Genomic DNA, 26,514 nt, shown 5'->3' on the forward strand with positions numbered 1-26,514 from the left:
GCGTTACTCCAACATATACTTTATCAAAACATAAATCTAACTGAATCCTAAAATAAATCTAACTGAATCCTAAAAGAAATCTAACTGAATCCCAAAAGAAATCTAACTGAATCCCAAAAGAAATCTAACTGAATCCTAAAAGAAATCTAACTTAATCTTAAAAGAAATCTAACTTAATCCTAAAATAAATAACTTAATCCCAAAAGAAATCTAACTGAATCCTAAAAGATTCTAACTGAATCGTAAAAGATTCTAACTGAATCCTAAAAGAAATCTAACTGAATCCTAAAAGAAATCTAACTGAATCCTAAAAGAAATCTAACTTAATCTTAAAAGAAATCCTAAAATAAATCAAACTGAATCCTAAAATAAATCTAACTGAATCCTAAAATAAATCTAACTGAATCCTAAAATAAATCTAACTGAATCCTAAAATAAATCAAACTGAATCCTAAAATAAATCAAACTTTGTCAAAAAAATAAAATAACCCGATCAAAAAAATAAACGTAACTTTATTCATAATAGGCCTTTCAATAAAATAAGCTACGCTTGCGGAACTTGTTTTTATGTAGCTCATTCGTCACGAAATACGTAAAAGTTCAGTTACGTTTATGCTTAAAAACAGGGTGCCTCGTCCAATTTACTCTTATGTCCAGGGTTTTTCTTAGTAAAACGTCATCGATACGTGACCCGTGACGCAGCAGCGACATCGAAACAAGAAGGCTAATGTTACTTTATAGAAAGGCCTATTGACATTGAGAGCGTGAGGAATTACTAACATGCATGTTTCATTTGAAAATCAGTATATTCACGATTTCATTTTTTCACTTTAATTGATAATGGCTATAGCAGCTGTGCACTAATTTTCTCAGAAACAAAATAGACTGGTTGAACTTGTAGAGTGCTGATTGGACACTCCGATGAGCGGCCTAACCTGTTTCTTGATTTCGCAAATTGTTTGCACATTTTCTTTACAATGAGCATTTGGGATCGTTAATCACAATAATAATAATTAGGTCCTCCGCAATTTAACCCGGCCACCGTTAATTGACTTCACAATTCACTAATTGGGTATTATTATAAATTGTTTAACGGGTAACATTGAAAAGATAACTTTGATGCTAGTCGGCCTGCTTTTTAATTGTAAATTGGTGTGATGCTTTTTGATAAATTCCGATAAATTGGTACCAACCAAATCGATAACTGGATTGCCACAAATCATTGAAAAGTCAGGGAATTTAATTTTATAATTGAATATTTTACAAATGGTAATTTTAATATAATTATGTGAATAATTTCACGATTATAATTTAGTTCCTTAATAGTCTGGTCATTTCTTAAACGTTGCCATAAAATAAATTTTTCCTAAAACAACCAAAATACAAGTAAATTTATTTACTTTCGAGAAAAGTAAAATATGATGTTAAACAATCGGAGGGAAAGATCACTTGGTTACACGGTGGCCTAATAATCATGTTTAAATATTTAATCATGATTTAATAAGTTTTAATTTTTGTACAGCCAAAGTTAGAGATTTAATTTTAATTTAATCTAATCTCGATTTAGTCCTAATAATTATCTAAAAGGTCAGGGGAAATATCTAAAAATGGCCAGAGAAAAGGAAGGGAATTTGAATCTGAAAATACAGGGGCAACTCTGGATAAAGCTTTGTACTAAATTTGTTGCCTCATCTAACACCTTTACTCAAAGACTATTGTAATTTGCAGATAAAGACAACTCGAGCTTTACCATCAAAACGGAGCGAGAGGACCCCGAAGACATTCAGCCGTCCAATGTTACCGAAGACGAAAGCCATACGGTTAAGGTTGAAAATATCGTGTGGCGTGGAGATACTATACTGGATGAAGACACTATCGTAGATAAAATTGTGGAGAATGAATACATTATTAAGGACGATGATATTGTTATCGCGGAAAATATCGAGATCGATAATAGGATAATTATTAACAAGAATATCGTTACTGAATTCGCCGAGATCGACGAACCACATAATACCGGCGATTCAAGCCAGGATAGCTTGAACAAAAACAGCGAGGAAAACTCAAACGAAGAATTCTTTTGCGATGAATGTCAACAGAAATTCTCCTTCTTAATGGCTTTCCTTGTTCATAGACGCCTCGTACACAAGGACGAACAACCCTTGAAGTGTGGACATTGCCCCTTCAGAACTCACATCCTACGGGAATTGAATAACCACAAAGAGATCCATCGGGAAATCACCAACAAGCATCTAGAGTGCAGATGGTGCCGCCAGCAATTCAAGAGTCGCTTTCATCGCAAAGTGCACGAAGCCACGCACGTTGCCGGCAAAAGCGTCATGGACTGTCCCCGTTGCAACCGGAAATACAAGAACGCCAAAGATTTATTCATCCACTTGAGTACTTGTTACGGCGGCACTTTCAAATGTCCTCATTGCTCGGTTCGCTTTAGCGATATCAAAACTTTGGCTGGACACTCGCTGAGGTGCGGCCTAGAAAAACGCGCCAAAGAAACCCAGAAATCCGATCCTCAATATCGACCCTTCGGAGAGTTCAATAATTTGGCAACAAACGTCCACGAATCGACCATGTCCACCACGTTTTCAACAAATAGCGAAGCTTCCAATGGCCGTAAAACCACCAGGTCATCCTTTTTACAAGCTGGAACCAGTGATTTAGAGGGTTTAGTGATTCCAACGACGATTACCTGGCCCGAGAAGAAAGAATTGTTTCCAGCGCAGGAATCTTCGGATGATTCGGACGCGAACGCCTGGTCCAACACCTTCGCGCCACCATCGTCTTCCAGTACTAGTAGCGACGATTCTGATTCTGAAACCACCACTTCCGATAGCTCCTCTTCGTCGGACGAAGCTGCTCCACGGTATATTCCCTATAAGCGTAAGTTTTCAATCTGCTAGTTTCGGCCAGGGTTCATACAAACCTGGAGAACCTGGAAAACCTGGAAATATCAGTGAAACAGATTCTTTCAAAAAAAATCAGGGATATATCAGGGAAATTTTAAATATATAACCAAAACCTGGATATATCAGGGATATTCGTTTGAGTCTGGAAGCGCCTCAATAATTAAATATAATTTTTTCGATTAAACGAAAATATACGGTGCTTTAGCACCTGGAAATATCAGGGAAATTTCCAGGAGAAAACCTGGAAATATCAGGGAAATTAATTTTACAAATGTTGTATGAACCCCCATATTCCATTCAATTTTATCTCAAAATAATATCTATGGGCTCATTTTAACGAAAGAATTAGCTCAGAAAAAATATTTAAGTTGGGTGGATGCGAAACAGTTCTAGTATAGTCCAAGAAAGTGACCATTCATGGTTCTTATATTTCAGAATATCTTCATGTAAAGATTAGAATTTTCTTATTTACACCATGATCTCAGGGAAGTATTAAGGCATGTGCCAAGTGTGCCATGGCACCGAGGGGTTATGATTAATTTTTTTTCCTATTATTTCCAATCAAAAACTATGGTCGGAATTTTTTTAGGGGCCCTAAATTCTACTTTGCAGAGGGCCCGCAATACTTTTAATCCGGCCCTGCGGGATCTTGTTTTCCCTCTTTATGAAGGGTTTCTATTTTAGGAGGATAGGAGTGTACACCATATGTAACATAACTACTCATAAATATGCCACTAGCTCTATTTCTTCACTAATAGTTTGTTGCACAGATATTTCGTCATCTGTACCCTACGTAATATTTGACGTCATATTTGATGTCATCGAATCTCAAATGCCGATTATGCCGTCGCACAATTAGCTCTACGTCTGATAAACCGACGGCCGTTATTTTGGTAAACAAACCGGTTTGAACAACCAAGGCTTCGGAGCTAAAATGAACTAAAATATACTGTCAAGCGCTCTTAATGCAAGTAATTTTCAAATTAATGAAGTTCTCGGAGACTTCAATAGCTCTTTATATAAAATACGAGAAGTCACGTGATTACGTTAGATTCATCGCATATTTTTGTTCTTGTTGAGCTCGCCCACAAACACACGAGACCCTCTACACGGAAATATAAGGAAGCGCGCTTTCAAAAAATAACACTTTTTATACATTTATGCGTGTACAGGGTTCGTACAGAACCTGGATCTCCTGGAAAACCTGGATAAGTCAGGGATCTGTAAAATGGATGGAAAATGTCAGGGATTCAAATGCTTTCGTTGAAAGTCAAGGATAAGTCAGGGATTTTAGTTAGTCAACCAAACCACACATTAACAAAGAATTTTTGACCTAAAATAAAAAAAATGTCCAAAAATATAACCAAAAAGGTCAGGAATATTAGCTAACATTGGTCAGGGATAACCTGGAAAAGTCAGGGATTTTATATCAGAAATTTTCGTACGAACCCTGGTGTATATTATTTTATAGAAAGAGATATTTCCATTGTCAAATAAAAGAAGCAGGTTTATTGAAAAATGTTAGTTGAAATTCGGGTTGAGCTTTTCTGAGCCATCTACAAGGTTGAAGTGGAGTGTTTGCAGATTCATTGGAGCCTAGGCTTAATCCTTCTAGGCTTGGTTTGTGTTTTAAGCTGGTGGAATATCCCACTTCGACGACTTCTTCAATCTAGGAAAGTGATCACTGAACCGAACCGTATTGGTCATTTTCCCCAACTTTTTCTTTTACCTAACTACTCATTATTTAACTTCATTCGCACAAACCGAGCGAGTTTATAAATTCAAATAAAGCTACATTGGTATAACTAAAATTCCGACACCAAAAATTCCTTCTCAATTTAGAGGTTTTCCATTGGCCTAAATACATAGGTTAGTAGACAATAGTGTGACTCCCAAAATTACTAGGATTAATAAAAAGGTTAAAATCTAACGTAGTCCACCTTTTTACTGGTTCTTGGTGAAATAAACCGTTAGTTAATATTTTTGAATTAAATAAAGGTACAGTAGCATACTTATGAGTAATTATGTTACATATGGTTTCACTATATAATTCGATCGAATACCAAATCGAATATTGAAAATAATCGCGAATATTGGTTTTTCCTGATCAAATAATCAGATATTATAAAATGGTGGGAGTAAATGTTTATTATTTAAAATTGTTTGCAAAGAGGGCGCGTATAGTGTCGCGTGTTGGGGTGCTACTCAGTTATCTGTTAGTTTTCTTTTTGGCTAGAATGTTAAATTATGTGGTATTTGAAATACTATTGGTTTTTTATCAATTAAGTGGCTGGTTTTTTCGTTCAAAAGTATTTGACTAAACTATTCGACGTCTTAAATATTTGATTTGGTATTTAACTTGGCTAGAAAACCAATATTGGATGTTCGATTATCTCTCTCTCCCAAAAAATGGTATTAAACATTTAATTTAATTTTTATTTTTGTTGTTCATAAATACACGGGTAATTTAACCACTCACATAAGTAAGCCTCTCCATAGAAAACGCTACAAAACATAGAATAAGTGGACTGGAAAGGCTAAAGGTTATTCCAAGAGAGTTACAACTTATTGTTTATTTATTTCATAATGAAATCTTCAACTAAGGAAGTATGTAGCACTCTTAAATATGTCGCCGGCTAACATCCGTTGAAACAATTTCAATTAGAACTTATTTCAAACGGAACAGAATAAGGGTATTAGAAAAGAGAAAATTATTAGTCTTTGTATTTTTTAATGTTTTAAGTCTGAAAATGACCGAGGCCTATTAGTCTAATATTGTTTTAAAAGTAAAACTAAACCTCTAGACTAGCTTTAAACTGATTAACAATGTAACACTATTAAGGTTTTGTAGGATATTTACTGCTATTAGACATTTTATATCGATAAAAAGCTAAAAACATTAAATGCCCATAAAATGTAATTAAATTTTTTTTTCCGATTTGCGGAAAGGTTTCTGGAAATTTAATTTTTCCGGAAAATTAACAACTCAAGTTTTTTTTGCCGTATGACCAATAAAAAACAATTATAAAGGTTAACGGGTAAACGCGAATCGCGAGTTAAACTTGACTTGTCAAAGCTTCTAGCACGAGAATTCCCACGTGCATCAAGATGTGTTACGTCATTACTTTCCGTTTCCCATTTCAAATTTGTTTGTCTCGTAATTCGTCGCAAGTTGGAAAACGTTATGCAAATTACGTCACATCCCTTTTACAAAGTTTCCTTACAAGGAAAATACCTTTATGGCATACTTATGATACATATGTTAAGGGCAAACAGAGGAGATGTTTGTACTTTTAACGGATTTCTAACGGAAAATTCCCTCCCATTTTGATAATGAGAAATAACACTAAAGTAATTCTTCTAATTATTTCAGACGTTCGTCGTGTTGTTTCGAAGTCATCGGGATTACGATTCATTTATGAAAAAGACTGGAAACTCAGTTCTAAAACTAAATGCTTCGTGAAATTGGACCGGTTGAAATCACCCACACCCGCCGATGCAAATTCAGGTAAATGTTTTGAATATAGATTTTTAAACTTTATTCAATTAGTTCCTTAATTAATTTCAACCAATTTAAGGTTAAATTTCTTAGTTTATAGATTATTCAAGAGTGTCAATGCTTTTTACCATAATTTATGCAATCGTTTCAAGGTTTTATGATATAATTTATTCAAATCTTTCCTAGATTTTATGCCATAATTTGTTTAAGGTTTTATAGAATACTTTTTTTGGGTATTTAAGGGTTTTGTATCATAATTTTTCATTATTTTATACTTTAATTAAGTGTATTATAATTTATTCAAGGTTTTATTTTATAATTTATTGAAACGTTTCGTGTTTTATACAATAATATTTTTGTGGTAACATATTTTTATGATTTACAAGTTGTCGAATTATTTCATAACCTTCGACTGTAATTTATGTTATTTTTTATGTTTAACAATTTAATATAACGGTTATAAAACATTTCCAGATGAACAATTTGAACCATCTATAAGCGATATTCAAATTCCAGAAATTATCCGATAGACGCACTTAAATTTTATAAGACTTATGGTAACACCTTTTCTCCTTTTTTTTTAATAGTTAAAAGAGAAATAAAGGAAGGGCCCGAGAGTATTGCTTCTGACGACCCTGGTTCGAACACCTTTGACGACCCTGGTTCGAACACCTTTGACGACCCTGGTTCGAACACCTTTGACGACCCGGGTTCGACCATCTTTTCCGACACTGGTCCGAACACCGTCGTTGACGACGTTGGTTCTCACAACTTAATCATTCCTGTTTTACAAAAAGTTGAAGAACGTGATTCAAGAATGTTTGACCTTCTTGTTTTGCAAAACGTTGAAGAGCCTGATTCAAAAATATTTGACCTTCCTGTTTTACAAAAAGTTGAAGAACGTGATTCAAGAATGTTTGACCTTCCTGTTTTGCAAAACGTTGAAGAGCCTGATTCAAAAATATTTGACCTTCCTGTTTTACAAAAAGTCGAAGAACGTGATTCAAGAATATTTGACCTTCCTGTTTTGCAAAACGTTGAAGAGCCCGATTCAAAAATATTTGACCTTCCTGTTTTGCAAAACCTCGAACAACCTGATACAAAAGTGTCTGACATTCCTGCTTCGAAAATCGTGAAAAAAACTGATTCAAAAATCTTTGGAAAAGCATCTGTGGTTTCAAGAGATTGGAAGCTTGGTTATCAGGTCAAATGCTTCGTCAGGTTGGAAAAATTAAGTGATATTGATCTACGCAATATTGAAGACAAAGCCAAAAGCCCGAAGTCCATTTCTGGTTAGTTTAATTAATTAGTAGATGTCTTAATCTTCATTTGTAGGAAATGGCCCGTTCAAAACTGACTTGATGCAGTCCAACTAGAATCCAATTTTGTTGGGTTTAATTAATTTTGTTCAAATCGTTATTAAGTTGAATTTCATACATCAAATAAAACCAGTAAATACTGAGGTATTTTTTGTTAGTTAACAGCGCGCTCTCGAGTCTCCGGTATGAACTTGCTCTACCCAATAGTTGCTTCGTAGATTCAAGAAAATTCTGTACATTGACGGGGAACAACGTCAAACTAACAAGGAGACGACCCTAGGTGATAATCACCAATTTTGTTCAAAGTCGGATATAATGTACACCTTCATGTAACTTGAAAAACCTGCAAGGGTAAAGTTGCGACGGGCTTTCGTTTTGCCATGGCAACCGAAAACGTTTTTGGCAACATGATTTGGAATTATTTCCATTGAAAATAACATGGGAATCTGAAGGATTTTAAGGGTCCCCCAATTGACCAAATTGCATTTAAACTTGATTAAATTTATTTTATAAATCAATTTAAACTTTTTTTTAACGTTTTTGAAATTTTCAAAAAATTTCATTTTTTAAAAGGTTTCACAGGGGGGGGGGGACCCTTATTATCCTTCAGATTCCCATGTTATTTTCAATGGAAAAATCCCAAATCTTGATGTAAAAAACGTTTTCGGTTGCCATGGCAAAACGAAAGTCCGTCGCAACTTTTCCCTTGCAGGTTTTTTTAAGGTACATGGAGGTGTACACTATACCCGAGTTTGAACCAAATCGGTGATTATCACCTAGGGTCGTCTCCTTGTAAGAGTAATATTATCTTTTCTTAATTGGTTGATGTTTAGCTTAAATGATATGGAAAAAAGTACAATTTACGAATGAAAAAAGCCACAGTTGAATCTGTAGCGGCTTTAATCTGACAGGTATTTGTACCTAACGGCGAGACGGGGGTGGAGGAAGCCGGCATAAATTCTGGCCTGTGCAGCTTCGGGACCCGAGTTTGAACATGTATAGTAACGAGGGCCCTGCCCGTTGTCGATGGACGTGGTGTTTCTAAAATATTTTCAATATGAGACGTTCTTTTTCCGTTAGCAGCATCGAGACAGAAGAAAAGGAAGGCTAAAACAGCGAGGAAGCGACGAAATGCCAATCAACGAATTGAGAGTTCGGAAAGCGTCGCTTCCGTCAAGGCCTTTTGGTGCAAAGAGTGCGACCTGGTGTGCGACGAGAACGATTTCGTGGTGCATTACCGAAAAGTCCATCCTAACAAGGTGCCGTTCCAATGCAGCCGGTGCTCTTACGGAACGCTTCGCCGAGACGAGTTTGTGGCGCACTTCGAAAGCAACTGCGGCTGGACCGACGAAACAGCGACAGAAGTACCGGTACCATCGACGGACCACCACGAACCCGTTCAAGACGAACCAACCTACTGCTGCCTAGATTGCACGTTGCTATTGAACGAGCGGGACTTCGTGGCGCATCGACGAGTTGAACATAAAGACCTTTTCCCGTTCCAGTGCAGTATTTGTGACTACAAAGCTCGCAAGAGAACAAACTTCGAGAAACATTTTGAAACGCACGGAATGAACAAGCAAATTAAAGTGGCTAGTAAAGGTCCGCCGAAGACAGAGGCGCCTCGACTGAAGAAATTGTCGAGTTCGCCCAAAGACGTCCAGTATAAAGTTCCAGAAAAGCTATCTCCATCAGTTGTTGTAAGTTATTCAATCGTAAAATATATTACTGGAAACTGTATTGAGCGTGTTCGGGGTGGTTACCAAGACTTCACAAATAAAATTTAATAATTACAAATAATCTAAGACAGATTTAGGAAATAAAAAATATGGTAATGATTACAATCAAGAGATGACTAATGTTTAAATAAAATAATATTAATAATTGTAAATCAATATTTATCGATCTCGTAGCCTATGTATGATTTATAATAAAAACGAGGATAAAAACCACTATTGCATAGTAAAGGATAAAATATTTTATTAAACATATCATATAGTATGTGTCCAATATTTTTCATTAAATAATTTATCCAACAGTGTTTTGTTTTTTCGTTTTTATTATAGTTTTAATGCATAGGGTTTGTTTAACCATATTAATATTTATGGTTTACTTTAATTTTTTTAGGACCATCTGTTTCCAGTTAAGCGGAAACTCTCTTTCGTCGAGAGCGGCAATGAAGACAACGTTTCGGATGCCCCAGAGACAACTTGTCTCAGTGGTAAGTGCTTCCAACTGTTTCCCTTTATGGTTGGATCTACGCCTTAGGGTTAGCTGGTTTATTTTTTACACATTTTTTGTTTAGACCCGAACACGGAGTTAAAGGAGAAATCAAAGGCGATTTCTTCAGGAACTAGTAGGAATGGTGATCAGTCTTTGGTAACCATTCCCAATCGCTCTTCGAGGAAGTCGCTACCAGCTAAGCAAACTAATCGAGAACCACGAACCAAACAAGTGACCGCAGCCTACTGCTGCCAAGAGTGTGAGGACACTTTCGATAAATACGGCGACTACGTCGACCATCGTCAATCGGTACACGACGACAGCGAATCCTTAAAGTGCTCTCTTTGCGATTACAGCACCAAAAGTGAACAAGACTTTAAAAGCCACAAAGACATTCACGCTAGAAAACACACTTTCAAGTGCACTTTGTGCCACCGACTATTGGAGTCTATGTATCATTTGCTTTTGCATTACGAGGTGCATATCTTGGGTGACGTCCGTTCTTGCGAGCTTTGCACCGGGACGTTTCCAGACGAGGATTCCTTAAAAGAACACTGGCAGGAAACCCATAATGTCCATTCACTGGAATTGTGTCATCAGTGCAAAGCTTGCTTCAAATCGAGAAAGTTATTAATTGACCATTTGAGCAGTTGTTCCGGCGGAGCTTATCTCTGCCGGTTTTGCTCTTTGAGATTCTCCGATTTGCAAGGATGGTCTTCTCACGCTTTCGAATGTCAAACTTCGACTAATAATTTTATGGCCCGGCGTGACAAGTCTACGGGAAGATTGACGGTGTCCATCGATAAGAAAGGCTCTCTTATGCTCGTCAGTGAAGATAAGGTCGACACTACTTCCGGTGTTAAGGCCATTGAGTATCCCGTCGTTGAGGAAGACAAAACCATAGATGAAATGTCCGCTTGGCAGAAGCGGTGGCTACGATACACAATTCCCAAACGGACGCAGCGGGATAATGGAACGGATGTAGCTTCCGGTGACAAACCAGGTGAGTAATTTACATTTAATAGTTCAAAATGAGCTAATGACTTTAAGCCTATCAAATGTTCGAGTTGCATTTGTGCCAAATAAATTAATTTATAATGCTCTGTAATTGAAAACTTGGGCACCACTGTTATATACATTTATATTATAGCATGTTGCATGTCTTTTTCTCTGAATTTGAAAACCTATTTATTTTAAATTTCTTCTTTCAATGCCCAATTATTTACAATCTATGAAAAAGTAAGATTAAGCTTAATAAAGACACCCTTTAACGTAGGTTTTATCATACGCACAAGCCAAATTCTATTTATCTTGGTAAACTTATCGAAATTATACCAAATCGCTTATTTTAATTCATTAGAAGTCGAAAAAGTAGCACGCGAAGAGGCAAGCGGTCGAACGTCAGTGGACCCGAATCCTATTTTCGGGCAATCGTCCCCGGTCGATTCGTTTCACTGCCAGATCTGCGATTCGTTCTTCGACGAAGGTGAATTCGCCGAACACTGCGGACAGTGTTCCTTCGGAGTCCGGACAAGGTCGAAGATATTGAAACACCTTGAAACGCGCAAAGTGTCCCACCCTCGCAATGACCGACCGTTAGGTGATCTAGCCTACCTTTGCAAAGATTGCGATCAGCTATTCGAAGAGGATAAATTCGTCTTGCATCGGAAATTCACGCATGATGATGTAAAACCCTTCAAGTGCAATAAATGTCAATTTGCAACTGACAAGAGAGCCAACTTCATGGCGCACTGCAAGACGCACGTCAGAGAAGGGACTTTAAAATGCGACTTTTGCGAAGAATATATTTACAACGATCAGCAAAGAATTAAACACATGCCGTGTCACATCAATAAACCGGAAAGCAAACATGACACCGTGCCTCAGAAGAAACTATCTGGCTCTGAAGAATCGTCTCGAGAAAAACATGTAAGCTATGAGTTATTTGTAATTGGTATGTGTCAAGAAAAAAACCTCTGGTGTGGTTATTTCCTGTTTAAAATAATTTTATTGGTTTTATCCTTATTAATTAGTGTTATTGAGCAATCAAGGTTAATTTTGGGGTGGCTCCTAGAGATATTTCTCAATTGTGGGCCCCTGTTCCTCGATTGTGGCCCCCTATGTATTGAATTAAAATAACTTTGTTTTATGCATAAATCGAGGAGGCCCCTTCTCCTCAAGTCGATTTGTGGCTCCTTAAGTTAAAACAAACGTAGGCTATAGCATGTCTTGCTTACCCCCCAACGCTGCCCCTGAGTTCGGCATAGAACCCCCTAGCGTTTAATTATTCCCAAGTTGAATTATATTACTATCAAAGACGATAATATACTTCTCAGTTCGGTTACAAGTGCTAGTTAGTGGGATATCTTTTTTCCGATGAGATATTATTGTACATGGTTTGCAATACTGTATTTGAAATTTATATTTTCACAGAATGAAGATGTTAACAACAGTATCAATGATGACCCATGGATGAACCACTCCAGCGATAATGGTAAGGGATGACCAAAGATTCTGCACAATGAAGGACGCGAAACCTTTCTTATATCAACGAACCGATCCAAATCCATACCCTTAGTTTGCACCTAGCCTATAATATGAAGTATTCTAGTGACGTTTCCTTTACGAATATGATGTCCAAATTTTAATCCAATTTTGATCAAGAAATGTCCACTTGGAATTCTGTTTAGATCGAATAATTTTTTATCAAATTAAAATAAATAAAGCTGAATTTAAAACATAGTAATTGGATGAAGTATAAGACATTTTGTATGCAATTTTCGATCAAAATTGAATTTGGATCTGATCAATTTTGGAAATTCGTAACGTCATCGTCATTATAGTTTTGAAAGCAAGTGTCCTCGACGATCACCTAAGAGCCATAGAAGACATCCTGTCCGAGGCCCGGGATAAAATAATCAGTACCCCAAGAGATTCCTTATTTCGCGAGACAACAACATGGTTAGACAGAGAAACTTAGTAGTGAAACGGATTTTGTAATCGCGAATAATTAATCGCCCGTTTCCGGCTTTGTCAATCTATAGTTTAACACGGGCGTCGCTGTTACGAGATTAATTTTACATGATAACCTTTTCAGAAGCTCAAGGAATACAAGAATTTTCCATTTACGCTACACTAAAAGGTGTTTCCATAAAATAAAGCAATAACAGAATTAAAAGTATAAAATGTTTTTCTCTGCGTCACGAGCTTAAGCTTTTTAGTACTTTATTGTCACGCGCGTTTCGCACATGGACTTCAAATTTCTAAATCCTTATCCACTGCAGCGGGTGCTCTCTATCTTATAACTATAACTTGTGACGTAAAAAAAATTTACACTCGGCCTCCTGTTTTCTTTAACACCTATTGTGTTTCATGTGAAAGAAGTTCTCTCTAATGCATACTTATGAGCGAATACTTTACATATGATACCACCTATAACCAAGTACGCCCACCCTCTAGCTTACTTACACGCTTTAAATAATCATGTTATAACATTTAATCGTATGATTTTAAGGACAAAACGTAGGAATGGTTCCCAATGTTCATTTGGAATTCCAACTTGGCATGTGGTTGTTATTCCTAGCTCTCGTAACCAAAATAAAATTTTCGAAGAAAAGACAAACGATATAACTTTTAGTAATATAGTAAACATAATCCTAATCCTAACCTTACCTTAACTTAACTTCCGTAACCAAACCAAAAGTAAATTTTTTCAATCAAAAGACAAAGATTATGAGTTTACTACAGGGTTGCCACAGTACCTGGAAAACATGAAAAAGTCCGATAATTTGAAAATAGTTCTAAAATTCAGCTAACAATTGGGAAATTTTCAAATGGTTCTAAAAAACAGGGAAAAATCGTAGAATAGCAAATGGATCTAATAGTCTGAGAAAAATCGTGGAATTTGAAAATTGGTCTTAAAGTCAGCGAAAAATCGTAGAATTTGAAAATGGGTCTAAACGTCAGAGAAAATTGTAGAATTTGAAAACGGCTCTAAAAGTGGGAATAATCGTCGAATTTGAAAATTGGTCTAAAAGTCAGCGAAAAATCGGATAACTTTTCTTGCAAATTCAAAATGTTTACTAAAAGCAAATTTTTAAAGAAAGTATTTGGAAATGGTTATAGAAAGTCAGGGAATTTGAATTTAAAAACCTATGGCAACCCTCTAGCATAATATTAGTCTAATGCCAACTTAGTTATTACGACTTGGTAGATGGACTTTTCTACTTTTTGCAATTTTTAATAAACATAACCTTTATTTAACCTAATCCCAACTTACCATAATATAACCAGAAACAATTTATCACACAAAAAACAAAAAGTATGACTTTAGGATTAGGCAAATATTATTATTCTAAACTTCACTTCACTTTTTCTAACCTAACCTTAACATAACTTACTGTAACGTTACCTTAGCTTAACTTAGCTTACCATAATCTTAGCTTAGCTTACCCTAATCTTAGCTTAGCTTACCTTAACCTTTGCATAATTTACCTTAACGTAACCTTAGTTTAACTGAGCTTATATTACCCTTAACATAACTTACCGTAACATAACCTTAGCTTATCCTAACCTTAACGTAACGTAACCTTACCCTACCCTAACCTTAACATAATTTACGACGAGCTTAATTTACCTTTTCGTAACCAAAATTAACTATTCGAGCCAAAGAAAAACCATGTAACATTAGTAAAGGGTTGACACAGTATCTGGAAAACAACAAAAATGGGTCTAAAAATTGGTCTTAAATAGGGGTATGTAATTTTGGTTCCAAATGCAAAATGTTTCTTTAAGTGTCTGTTAAAATTGGCAAAATATTTTATTAAAAAGTAAAGGAAAATATCTGGGAAACTCGGGAAATCGGACCATCAAATAATTTTATCGCTGTAGTATAATAAAAACCTCTATTTATTATTAGGTAGTTGACTCATTCTACCTTTTCGCATTTTAAAGTAATCTTAACCTAAATTTAACTTAACTTACCCTAACATAACCTTAACTTACCCTGACATAATCTTAATTTCCCTGACATAACCTTGACTTACCCTAACATAACCTTAACTTACCCTGACATAACCTTAACTCACCCTAACGTAACCTTGACTCACCCTAACGTAACCTTGACTCACCCTAACGTAACCTTGACTCACCCTAACGTAACCATAACTCACCCTAACCTAACCATAACTCACCCTAACTTAACCTTACGAAACGACCTGAGAGTCTTAAACGTTCTTAACAGGGATCACCTCTGCTATTGCGCGTAGAAACGTCTTAGTTAATCATGCCTAATTGGTCTTTATATTTCATGCGTGCTGATTGACGTACTTTGTTATCACAAGCTCCTAGGTTCCCATAAACTTGTCGGTTTTAAACTTAAACCTCGAATATCCCAGACCGCTAATATCAATTAGACTTTCACTAGTCCTACGACGATGACAATCATTTCGCCATTTGAGTCGCTTTAATAACTTATTTCTCTTTAACATTGACGATTTATTTGCAGGCGATGATTATGACGCGGAAGAACTCAACTTGAATCCATTGAATGCAGATGTAACCGATAAAGTGCAGATTTCAAATGCCTCGTCTCAACCTGATGACGTCCCATCTTCCGAAAATGAGGAAAGTCTGACAGCCAATGTCGACCTTCCAAAAACATCGTTCAGCGACTTACCCGCGAATGAAATAAATATGGAACAAGACGAGCCGGAAATAGTCTTCAATTGCTACGAATGCGATCGAAATTTCGACACGTGTTGCCATTTCGTCGATCATCGTCAGCTGGAACACGGCGACGCCGAACCCTTAAAGTGCCAAAGTTGCGAGTATGGCACTTATTCCATGGAAGAACTGAAACGACACAAGGAAGTTCACCGTTTGAAGTACACTTTTGACTGCTTATCTTGCTCGATTAGCTTCGGGAATATGTACCACCTGTTGCTGCATCTCGAAGTCCACATATTTGGAGAAGTCGGCCCTTGCGAGGTTTGTGGGGTGGAATGTCAGACTGACGACTCTCAGAACGAACACTGGGAGAGGGAGCACAACGTCCACAAACTGGAACTGTGCTACCGTTGCAAGGCGCGCTTCAAAAGTACCAGATTCTTGATCGACCATTTGAGCCGTTGTACCGGATGGCCTTATCAATGTCGCTTCTGCACGGAGCGTTTCGAACAATGCCACAAATGGACTTTGCATTTATCACAATGTACGTCTTTCAAAATAGTCAACGCACCGAAAGTCCGGTCCGAAATTGCGCCCAAAGCAAAGACGGAGAATGTGCCCAAATCAAAAACAGAGATAACGCAGAAAGCAAAGATCAAGAAAGCAAAAACAGAAATTGTGCCGAAAACAAAAACAGAGATAACGCAGAAAGCAAAGATCAAGAAAGCAAAAACAGAAATTGTGCCGAAAACAAAAACAGAGATAACGCCGAAAGCCAAGACCAAGAAAGCAAAAACAAAGATTGTGCCGAAAACAAAAACAGAGATAACGCAGAAAGCAAAGATCAAGAAAGCAAAAACAGAAATTGTGCCGAAAACAAAGACCGAGAAAGCGAAAACGGAGATTGCGCCGATAGCAAAGACCGAGAAAAGAAAAACAAAGATTGTGCCGAAAGCGAAAACCGAGATTGCGCTGAAAGCCAAGACCGAGAAAGCAAAAACGGAGATTGAGCCGAAAGCAAAAACAGAGATTGCGCCGAAAGCAAAGACCAAGATTGCGCCGAAAGTCCAACTTGAAACTGCGGCGAAAGCAAAGACCGAGATTGCGCCGAAAGGCCAACTTGAGACTGCGTCGAAAGCAAAGACCGAGATTGCGCCGAAAGGCCAACTTGAGACTGCGTCGAAAGCAAAGACCGAGATTGCGCTGAAAACTCAGACTACGACATCAAAGAAAGCAGAGACCTCAACTGCGCCGAAAGCTCAAACACTGACTGTGACCGATAAATTTCCAGCGAAAACGATTTCAAAAGAGCCAAATCAGAATGTAAAATCTTGCGATAGTGGAGCTGAGACTAATATTCCAGGAAATACGAGCATACAAAGTATAGTAAATTTTTCTATCGGTAGTCCCTATTAACGCAACTTTTTATTAATACTAAAACGTGGAAATAGGCAAAACCTTTATTAGGCCTCGTTGTATGAAATTCGTTACTGTAGTATGTTTTTAAAAAGGGAATACCAGCTCTTAAACTTAATGAAATGTTAGAAGTTTTGAATTTCCAACGAAGAGTTTTTTGCCAATCATTTTGTGTAACCAATTCGGTACAAGTAATCGGGGGTCCGAATGACTTAAGTTATCTTAACTATTAACGGAAGTATATAATATATATCTTACGAGAAAAGCCTAGTTAAAATAAAGAAGAGCAGCGTACTTATCCCTGTCCGGTCGGGGTCCAGCTCTTGTAACACATAAGGGTGGTGGCACACTGGGAGATGTTAGCCGTGGTCCTACCCCAACTGACTTCGGTCAGGTAGGGGCCGGAAAATGGGCTTTGGCTCAGGTTAACGGGGGTGGTCCATGCACTGTCAACGCTCTGGTGGAGTTAGTTTCCAGCTGTGCGGCGGTGGGTCTCTGTATGAGGCGCTGTGGCCAGTTGTCCGCCTTTTTGGGGCTTACACTTCACGTTGTATGTGAGCTGTGTGTCTGTCGATGGTGCTACAGCATCCATTCTATTCCCACAGCTGTGCGCGAAGTGGGGAGTGGTCGTCCCATTGGAGGGTTGGGTAGCTGGCGTCTGAGCTGTGACTGTCAGCAGTAGGGTCCTCTTGCGGCCCATGGCTGTGTCATCACCCGTATCTTTCTTGAAGTATTACATCGGAAAATATGGTTTTATGCTAATGAAATATAAGTAAACAGTTTAATTTTTGCATTTTACGGGCAGTAATACACGCGGTAAATATTGAGCCGTGATGCGGACCACAAATAGAGGGAAATTCGAATCATTGAAAAGTGCCTCGAGAATTCGACGGTATATGTTTTATTTAAATGGCCCTCTCTTAAGATATATATTGTATATTTCTTGTATTAAGGACGTGTTATAAGTAGCCAACAGCTTTTTATGACCTGTTAATTCATTTGTACCGTAGATGAAACAATCGATGCTAATAATAGTCGGAACGGCGAGATTGCCAAGAACTCATCTTCAATACAGACGTTTCGCTGCAAGATATGCGACTCGTTTTTCATCGAGGCTGAGTTCGTGTCGCATTATCGAGCCGTTCATCCGGATACGATGCCGTTTATCTGCCGAAAATGTTCTTTCGGGACAATGAAACGACAGGAACTTTTGGAACACATAAAAACGCACGTAGCGACAAACGCCAACTCAATTAGCCCATCGAAAACGACCCCGGTTATAAACGGAACACCGGAACCACCTAAGAAAGTGCAAACGTTTCTGTGCAAAGATTGCGTTCACCTTTTCGAGGAAGAACAATTCGTGGCGCACCGGAAATCCGCCCATCAGGATCCGACTCCGTTCAAATGCGTCCATTGCGAATTCAAAACGGACAAACGGTCAGAGTTCGTGGTTCATTTCGAGTCGCATCTCGTCAGTAGATTGAAGTGCCACTTCTGCGAAAGGTGCTTCTTCACCGAAGCCCAAAGAACAAAGCACATGAGGTACCACTCAAAGATCGCCGTACAGACCGAAGATCGTAAAAGACCGTCCTCCCCGGAATTTAAACCGTTGCAAGAAGAACATCTCTCTGCGAAAAGAAACGAGGGATTCAAAGGGACAGATAGTATTACTTTGTGTTACTCAGATAACGCTCCGGTAAGTATAAACACAAATTTGACGATCAGAACAAGGTTAAAATAATAGAGCAAAATATTTTTTAAAAATCAAAATGAGACAGTTCCTTTCATGGTTAGTAATAAAATAGTAGTAATAGTAGAAGACCTTAGCAGTAGTAGAATACCTTAAGAGTAGAAGAACAACTTAGCAGTAGTATAAGAACAACTTAGGAGTAGTAGTAGAAGAACAACTTAGCAGTAGTAGAAGAACAACTTAGCAGTAGTAGAAGAACAACTTAGCAGTAGTAGATGAACAACTTAGCAGTACTAGATGAACAACTTAGCAATAGTAGATGAACAACGTAGCAATAGTAGATGAACAACGTAGCAATAGTAGATGAACAACGTAGCAATAGTAGAAGAATAACTGAGCAGTAGTAGGAAAGCTGGTGTAATGCGCTATGACTGGTTTTAGATGTAACTACATCATATTTAACTAAAGTTCCGTGAAAGATATTATCGTCACAGCTGTTTCAAGAATTGATACTTAGGGAGAATGAATAATAATAATAAGCTCCTTTCTCTTAAAAAAACCAAGTCAGTCCTGTGATTGGAGCAGACACCGGTGACTTTTTTCATACTCCCATCTTGTACCGCGGGCACATGACTCCATTGATCCTATGGATCGTCTCAACATAGTAATTCTCCCTAAGTACAAATTATAAGTTATTGCTTGTTAAGAAAAAATTAATATCCTTGAATGACTATTGCATTGTGGTTTTTTTCCCGCAGGAAGAAAGCATTTGTGAGAGTCAAGATGCTGTTAATGTTCCAGAAATAACGATACCCAGTGCTACTGGTACGTATCAGTGTTTTAAAATGTGTCTTAACCTCAAATCCCGCTTTTTATAATCCTTCAGGGTAATAATGAATTATAATTATCAGCTAGGCTAATACCCAAGGCACCACCTTAGGCATAAGTGGGGAGATTACTTGCAAACTCCCGTGCAGTTTTGAGAAGTTCCAAGATAGCGTAGTTTTAAGCTCCGCACATGGGAAGTGAGAACATTTCGTTGCGTCAGTTCTAACAGGACTATTTGTCCTTTATCTCTATCCGCTAATGGATTCCAAATATATCACACTTTCTCCGTGTCAAGTTAATTCGTAATAAATTTAATGAAATTCTTGATGTAAAGTAGTTCGAATAATGGTTTTTCAACCACTAACTGTACGCGATAAAATCTTGGTTTGGTAGATGTAGCAATATCGAAAATTATTTAATTTTCCGGCCAGGACAACAAGGAGTTTATGGACCCTTGTGATAAATAGTGTGCCATAAATTTTTTACCGAAAACATTGCAGATAAAATGATTGTGCTTAAACGTTTTTATCTAATTTGTCGTCTCCTTACTTTTGGAAGTATAATGTAAATATTCTAAAATAAAAAGTCTTAACTTTTAAGGTACAATATTCATTTATTAGCCTTTATTGTCCACTATTTCTCATTGACCTAGATTCTTATAAAAAAAGGGTCTTTTTAGGAACGATGTCCTAGATATATATACTTCTCTCGTAAAATTCAAGATTGTGAAAATTTTCCTTTCCCGTAGTATGATCAATGTGGCCGTTTGATTTCATAACGTAAAACGTTTTATATTTTTCAGAAGTAGATACTAAGGAAAGGAATACCGAAACGCAACACACTTCAGTTCGCGCTTCTGAAGAATTGACTCCGCTGTTGGCGAAACCCTCTCCTAGGATTCCCGACGACGAAAAAGAACAAACTAAGCAATACCCGCAAACAGTTGGCGAATTTGGCACCAACTCCGAGGACGAACTTCAAGAACGATCGAATGTTGAAGGTGCTGTTAATACTTTCGAATGCACTACGTGCTCTCTTCGTTTCAACACGATGTACCATCTACTTTTGCACATGGAAATGCACATTGTAGGGGTACTCGCACCATGCGAAATTTGCAGAACGAAATTTCATTCGGTATGTTTGTTACAAGTTCATTGGAATAACATGCATAACCAGCACGGACTCCAGTTGTGCCATTGTTGCAACGCTCGCTTCCTAAGTCGAAGATTTTTAATGGAACATTTGAGGCTTTGCTCTAAAAGCTCCTTACATTATAAATGTCGCTTCTGCTCCACTCGTTTTTGTAATGTAAAAAAATGGTCTATTCACATAATCAAATGTTCACCCTTAAAGAACGTCGTCCCGGAAGTTATGGCAGTGCTAGATAAGCGTAAGGAGAAATACGGGTCTTTGAGGATTGTTCCAGTTACGCAAACGATAGGCCCAATTACTCGAAACATAGTCCCAGTTACCCAATCCGTAGTTCCAATTACCCCAAATACACTACCAATTAAGCAAACCCAATCTACAGTCTTAATTGCCCCAAATGCAATCCCAATTGATCAAATACAAGATACAGTCCCAATTGCCCCATATGCGATCCCAATTAAGCAAACACAAGGTACAGACCCAATTGCCTCAAATACAATCTCAATTGAGCAAACTCCAGAAACAGTCCCAGATGCAGTCCCAATTGACCAAACACATGATACAGTCTCAATTGTAATCCCAATTGAGCAATCACAAGATATAGTCCCAATTGAACAAACACAAACTACAGTTGCAATTGCCCCAAATGCAATCCCAATTCAGCAAACACAAACTACAGTTGCAATTGCCCCAAATACAGTCCCAATTGAGCAATCACAAGTTACAGTCCTAATTTCTCCAAATGCAATCTCAAATGAACAAACACAAGAAACAGTCCCTAATGCAATCGCAATTGAGAAAACACAAGAAACAGTCCCAAATGCTGTCCCAATTGAGAAAAAACAAAAATCAGTCCCAATTGAGCAAACACAAGAAACAATCCCAAATGCTGTCCCAATTAAGCAAACACTAACTGCAGTCCCAATTGCCGAATATGCAGTCCCAATTGAGCAAACACACATTAAAGTCGCATTTACCCAAACCATAGTTCCGATTGCGCCAAATATGGTACCGATTGAGAAACCACAATCTACAATCCCAAATATTCAAAACACATTACCGATCGCCCAAAACACTTCGCCATTTTTCGAAACTCCCCGGCCAAGACACGAATCTTCTTTATCAATAGCAGAATGTTCTGTAATTATCACCGAATCCACTGTACCAGTTGCGAAAAAATACGTACAAATGACTGCGGAAAGTGAACAAGTACCGATAGGAAACGATCCAATGCCGATTGGAAGCGAGCCAGCTCCGGTATTAGGCGAACAGATTGTGGTTGGAACTAAATCAATTGAACCTATCGCAACGGTAGACACTGCTCCTCATGTACAATCATCTGAAATTGAGGTCATCGATCTGGATGATGATAATGAAGTGATGGTAGTAGCCGAAGGAAACGTGGAAAAAGTTGCGATCAACAAGAGAGGTGAGGAAAAATATTTATGATATTTTTATTTGTTGTTGACCTGTGTTAAGGGGGTTCTAATTGCTCTAAAAATACAAGTAAATTACGGTAATCAAAGGTATTTTGCTAAATTATGGTAATCAAAGGTATTTTGGTAAATTATGGTAATCAAAGATATTTTGGAAAAATATGGTAATCAAAGTTATTAATAGCATATACACTAGTTTGGAGTATCAAGTTATAAAGTTATTTTGGTAAATCATGGTAATCAAAGGTATTTTGGAAAATTATGGTAATAAAGGTATTTTGGTAAATTATGGTAATAAAGGTATTTTGGTAAATTATGGTAATAAAGGTATTTTGGTAAATTATGGTAATCAAAGGTATATTTTGGTAGATAATGGTAATTTACAGTATTTTTGTAAATAATGGTAATTTGCAATATTTTGATAAATAATGGTAATTTGCAATATTTTGATAAATAATGGTAATTTGCAATATTCTGATAAATAATGGTATTGTAATTAAAGGTATTTTGGTAAATTATGGTATTGTAATTAAAGGTATTTTGGTAAATTATGGTAAATAAAGGTATTTGGTAAATTATGGTAAATAAAGGTATTTTGGTAAATAATGGCAAAAGACGGTGTTTTGGTTAATAATTGTAAATAATGGTACAATATTACACACTGAACAACATTCATTTTCAAACAAAAAAATAATTTTAACAATTGAAACCTAAACCTTTTTGAACCTTAATTTTGTTTATTACATTAAAAAAAGAGTCTGTTACTAATACATGTTCATTTAAATTTATTTTTTAAATAGTAATGGTAATTTGTTATTTACCAATATTTACTTCCTGTTCAATACCATTTAATACTGGGTGAGAACATTTAAAAGGAAACATGGTTGAAACTACTGAAACAGCACCATGACGCTTTTGATAGGGGGAACTGTGGAAGGATCTAGTTCAAAGGGATTCCACCAGTGGCGCTAGTGTGTTACGCTAAAATATGAGCTTCAGTGTCACGGTACAGTTAGAGCAGTTCCTTCCACGTTGCTTTCCCCACCTCATTTTTGGTTACCCTTTAGCGATTGATTTGTTACCAACCTCATGGTAACAATCCAGTATATACGTTTTTAGTATAAACAGGGTTGCCACAGTACCTGGAAAACCTGGAATTCCTAGAAATGTTAGGAATTTTGAATACGGGTCTAAAAGTCAGGAATTTTAATAATTAGTCTAAAAATCAGGTAAATGTCAGGGAGTGGAATTTCGGTTGCAAATCAGAAACCTTTACTAAAATATAGGTTAAATAATACAAAATGTTTGCACAAAATAAGTCAGGGAAGACGGTCAGGGAAAACCTGGAAAAGTCAGAGAATTTGAATCGTAACCGTGATAAATCATCTTACTAAAAACGTCGTTTCTGTTCAACCCAATAGGCGTTGAAAACAACCTGATAACAAACGTCCAAACATTTCGCTGCAAGAACTGCGACCAGCTCTTCGACGAAACTCAATTCGTGTTGCACAGGAAACAAATCCATCGGGACGAGTTTCCCTTTAAGTGCGACAAGTGCGATTACAAAACGGACAGGAGGCAGGACATTGTGACTCATTTCGCGACTCACCCTAAAGGACCCCCGCTCAAGTGTGATTTCTGCGCGAGGCGTTTCTTCACGGCCCGACAGATGGACAGGCACATGATACGGCATCCCGAGACGAAAGCCTCTCCCTTCAAGCCCACTTGTGCCGTTGTTGGCGTACGACATCTGAAGAGTACACCTTTCACCATCACACTGGAGAGGGAATCCGATTGCACGGACCCAGGGGAAAATGCAACAGTGCAAGCGACGGTAAGATATTGGCTTTTGGGGGGTATGCTTTATCAGCCGTGATCAGGAATTTATTCACGAACTTGGAATACTTACGCCGCCCTATCCTTTATTGTAAGATGTCGCTGATCGCCTACGTTACGCTTGGGGTGGCTAGGCTAGACTTAATACCCAAGGTACCATCCCAGTCCCAAGTGGGGTGGCGGAGTGGCTTTCGCCTCGCAGCAAGAGGAGCCGGGTTCGATTACAGCTTGTGGCACTGGGTGAAAGCTCGGAACAACTCCTTGTGCGTTGAGTTTGCAAGTTCTCTCCCCACTGGTTCAATGTGTTTTCCCGCAAGCTCTTCGGTTTCCCCTTTTATAAAAACTTGTTGAAGTTAATGGTAATAGTTAGTGTAGGGAGTTGTTGGCTCGAGTGGCATGAAGGGTTTTCTACCACCCTCCTACGCATGGTAACCCGACCACCTGGATTAGTTGCTTTAAAGTCGCTTGATGATTTAGGTATTAGCATAGCTTATTATTACTGCTTTTTAGTTTTTGCCTTATTCTATAATTTCGATGGCGTCAGATGTAATTTGTAATACTTTTTGGAAATTACCTTTTACCTTCGCTCACATCTTTGTCCTAGCCATCTCACAGACTACAGATTTGGAAGCAGACGACTTCATGCTTAATTTTAGTCGAGGTTTAAGCCAATGAAACGCCAAAAGTATTACAAATATTTTGACGTCGGAGGGAGGAGCTAAAGCGATCTAGCAAATCGAAACGAAAACGGCCACGATAAGCATTTCAAGTTTGTATATGAATTACTGGTAAAAAAACCAATTCACATGGCTCTGTGCGATTCTATAATCCCTATGGCTTCCTATATTTTTTAAATGGTCTTTAAAAATTTAATCCTATATTAAAATCCTATTTAAACTGAAAAATTTAAAATATATTACACGATAACAACAAATATATTTGGGTTTTGGTATTACGACTCCTTTAAATATACCTTAGAAAATCTAAAAATCGGGAAATATTTTTTAATTATCTTATCATTTGGAAATTTTTAACCTGTAATTCTTATATTGGCAGGGAGCAAATATCAGATCCTGGTCGTGCAAGTTACTACTAAGGCGTTAGAATTAAGCGCTGGTATTAAAAATAGAAAAAATCTGCGATGGATAGTGTCGGTGCAAAAAAGTTGTGTTAGGCCTATTTCTTAGTTAATAATAATAATAATCAGGTAGGCCCAAGTCATCTAGCGACTTATAATTCCGGGTTACGATGCGTAGGAAGTGGGTGGAAAGCCCTTAATGCACGTGGGCCAACAGCTCCCTATACTAACTCTTACCGTTAACCTCAACAAGTAGGCTTGAGAAAAAACTTATAGAGTGATTGTCAAACCTATTTGGCTTGGTTTAACTTGAGTATGGATTGTAGTGGTTTTAATCCAGTTAGTCTTATCACATACAGACGACTATGGCGGAGTGGTTAGCACTTTCGCCTCGCAGCAAGAGGAGCCGGGTTCGATCCCAGCTTGTGGCACTGGGTGAAAACTCGGAACAACTCCTTCTGCGTTGAGTTTGCAAGTTCTCTCCCCACTGGTTTAAGGGGTTTTCCCCCGAGTTCTTCGGTTTCCCCTTCCATAAAAACTTGTATAGGTTAACGGTAATAGTTAGTGTAGGGAGCTGTTGGCTCGATCTCGTGGCATGCAGGGCTTGCCACCACCCTCCTACGCATTGTAACCCGGCCACCTGAATTAAGGGCTTCAAAAGTCGCATGATGACTTAGGCCTAAGGTGGTGCCTTGGGTATTAGCCTAGCTGATTATTATTATGTTCTAATAAAGCTAACCCATCTTAAATTAACGCCATGTTTTGTTTCTTATATTTAGAATGAGTTACCAATTGTTGACTTGACGGAAAATGTAAACCATGTTCACGAAGAATCACACGCTGATAAAGATCGCTTGGATGACGCTAAGGCTGTTCTTGATGATCTTATCGAGAAGGTGCTGATATTGCAATTACTGGAAGAGGAACCAATTTCCGAGGACATTCCTCGACTTTGCGAATTCTGCGGAGAGGATTTCCCCAACGGCCACCTCTTCAACGCTCACATCGACATGGAGTGCGTCGTTTCCGAGGACATTCCTCGACTCTGTGAACACTGTGGACAAGACTTTCCTAATGGACGACAGCTGAAGGCCCACCTTCAGAATCACTGTGAATCTACGAAAATGATAGATGATGGTGGATTGGGAAAACAAGTGGAACTCAACGAAGACGGCTTTATGGACCGCAGTGTTACGAATAGTTGCTTGGATACACCCGTTGAGAGCGGTAGCTTAAACTCTGAAAAATTATCTTCTCTTACAAGTCAAATCAGGGATACGCAAACTCCGGAAAATAATCAGGCTAATGATGGCAGTCAACTCAAAAATTTAGGAAAACGTAAACTAAAACGTGAGGCTCTTCAATGCTCTTTTTTTAAATTATTACCTTAATGCCATGTACACAAATTTCATACCCCAGAACCTAAATAATCAACGAATAGTACTT

The 26,514-nt window shown here is 37.7% G+C and overlaps 1 protein-coding gene across 1 annotated transcript in view; it reads left to right on the top strand.

Annotated features, from left to right (window-relative positions):
* The window catches only part of LOC149963234 (uncharacterized), a 73,065-nt gene that overhangs the window by 42,686 nt on the left and 3,865 nt on the right, over positions 1-26,514 (top strand). The window contains exons 16-30 of the mRNA XM_090165370.1: positions 1,729-2,898; positions 6,298-6,432; positions 7,011-7,715; positions 8,823-9,442; positions 9,870-9,963; positions 10,048-10,968; positions 11,326-11,894; positions 12,399-12,459; positions 15,472-17,013; positions 18,059-18,747; positions 19,500-19,566; positions 20,372-21,190; positions 21,239-22,147; positions 23,576-23,988; positions 25,848-26,418. Of these exons, the coding sequence (XP_090021496.1) occupies positions 1,729-2,898; positions 6,298-6,432; positions 7,011-7,715; positions 8,823-9,442; positions 9,870-9,963; positions 10,048-10,968; positions 11,326-11,894; positions 12,399-12,459; positions 15,472-17,013; positions 18,059-18,747; positions 19,500-19,566; positions 20,372-21,190; positions 21,239-22,147; positions 23,576-23,988; positions 25,848-26,418 (9,285 nt within the window). The remainder of the gene's footprint in view (positions 1-1,728; positions 2,899-6,297; positions 6,433-7,010; positions 7,716-8,822; positions 9,443-9,869; positions 9,964-10,047; positions 10,969-11,325; positions 11,895-12,398; positions 12,460-15,471; positions 17,014-18,058; positions 18,748-19,499; positions 19,567-20,371; positions 21,191-21,238; positions 22,148-23,575; positions 23,989-25,847; positions 26,419-26,514) is intronic.

The sequence above is a fragment of the Leiobunum rupestre genome, chromosome 1 (assembly GCF_980474605.1).
Source record: "Leiobunum rupestre chromosome 1, qqLeiRupe1.1.hap1, whole genome shotgun sequence".
NCBI lineage: Eukaryota > Metazoa > Arthropoda > Arachnida > Opiliones > Sclerosomatidae > Leiobunum > Leiobunum rupestre.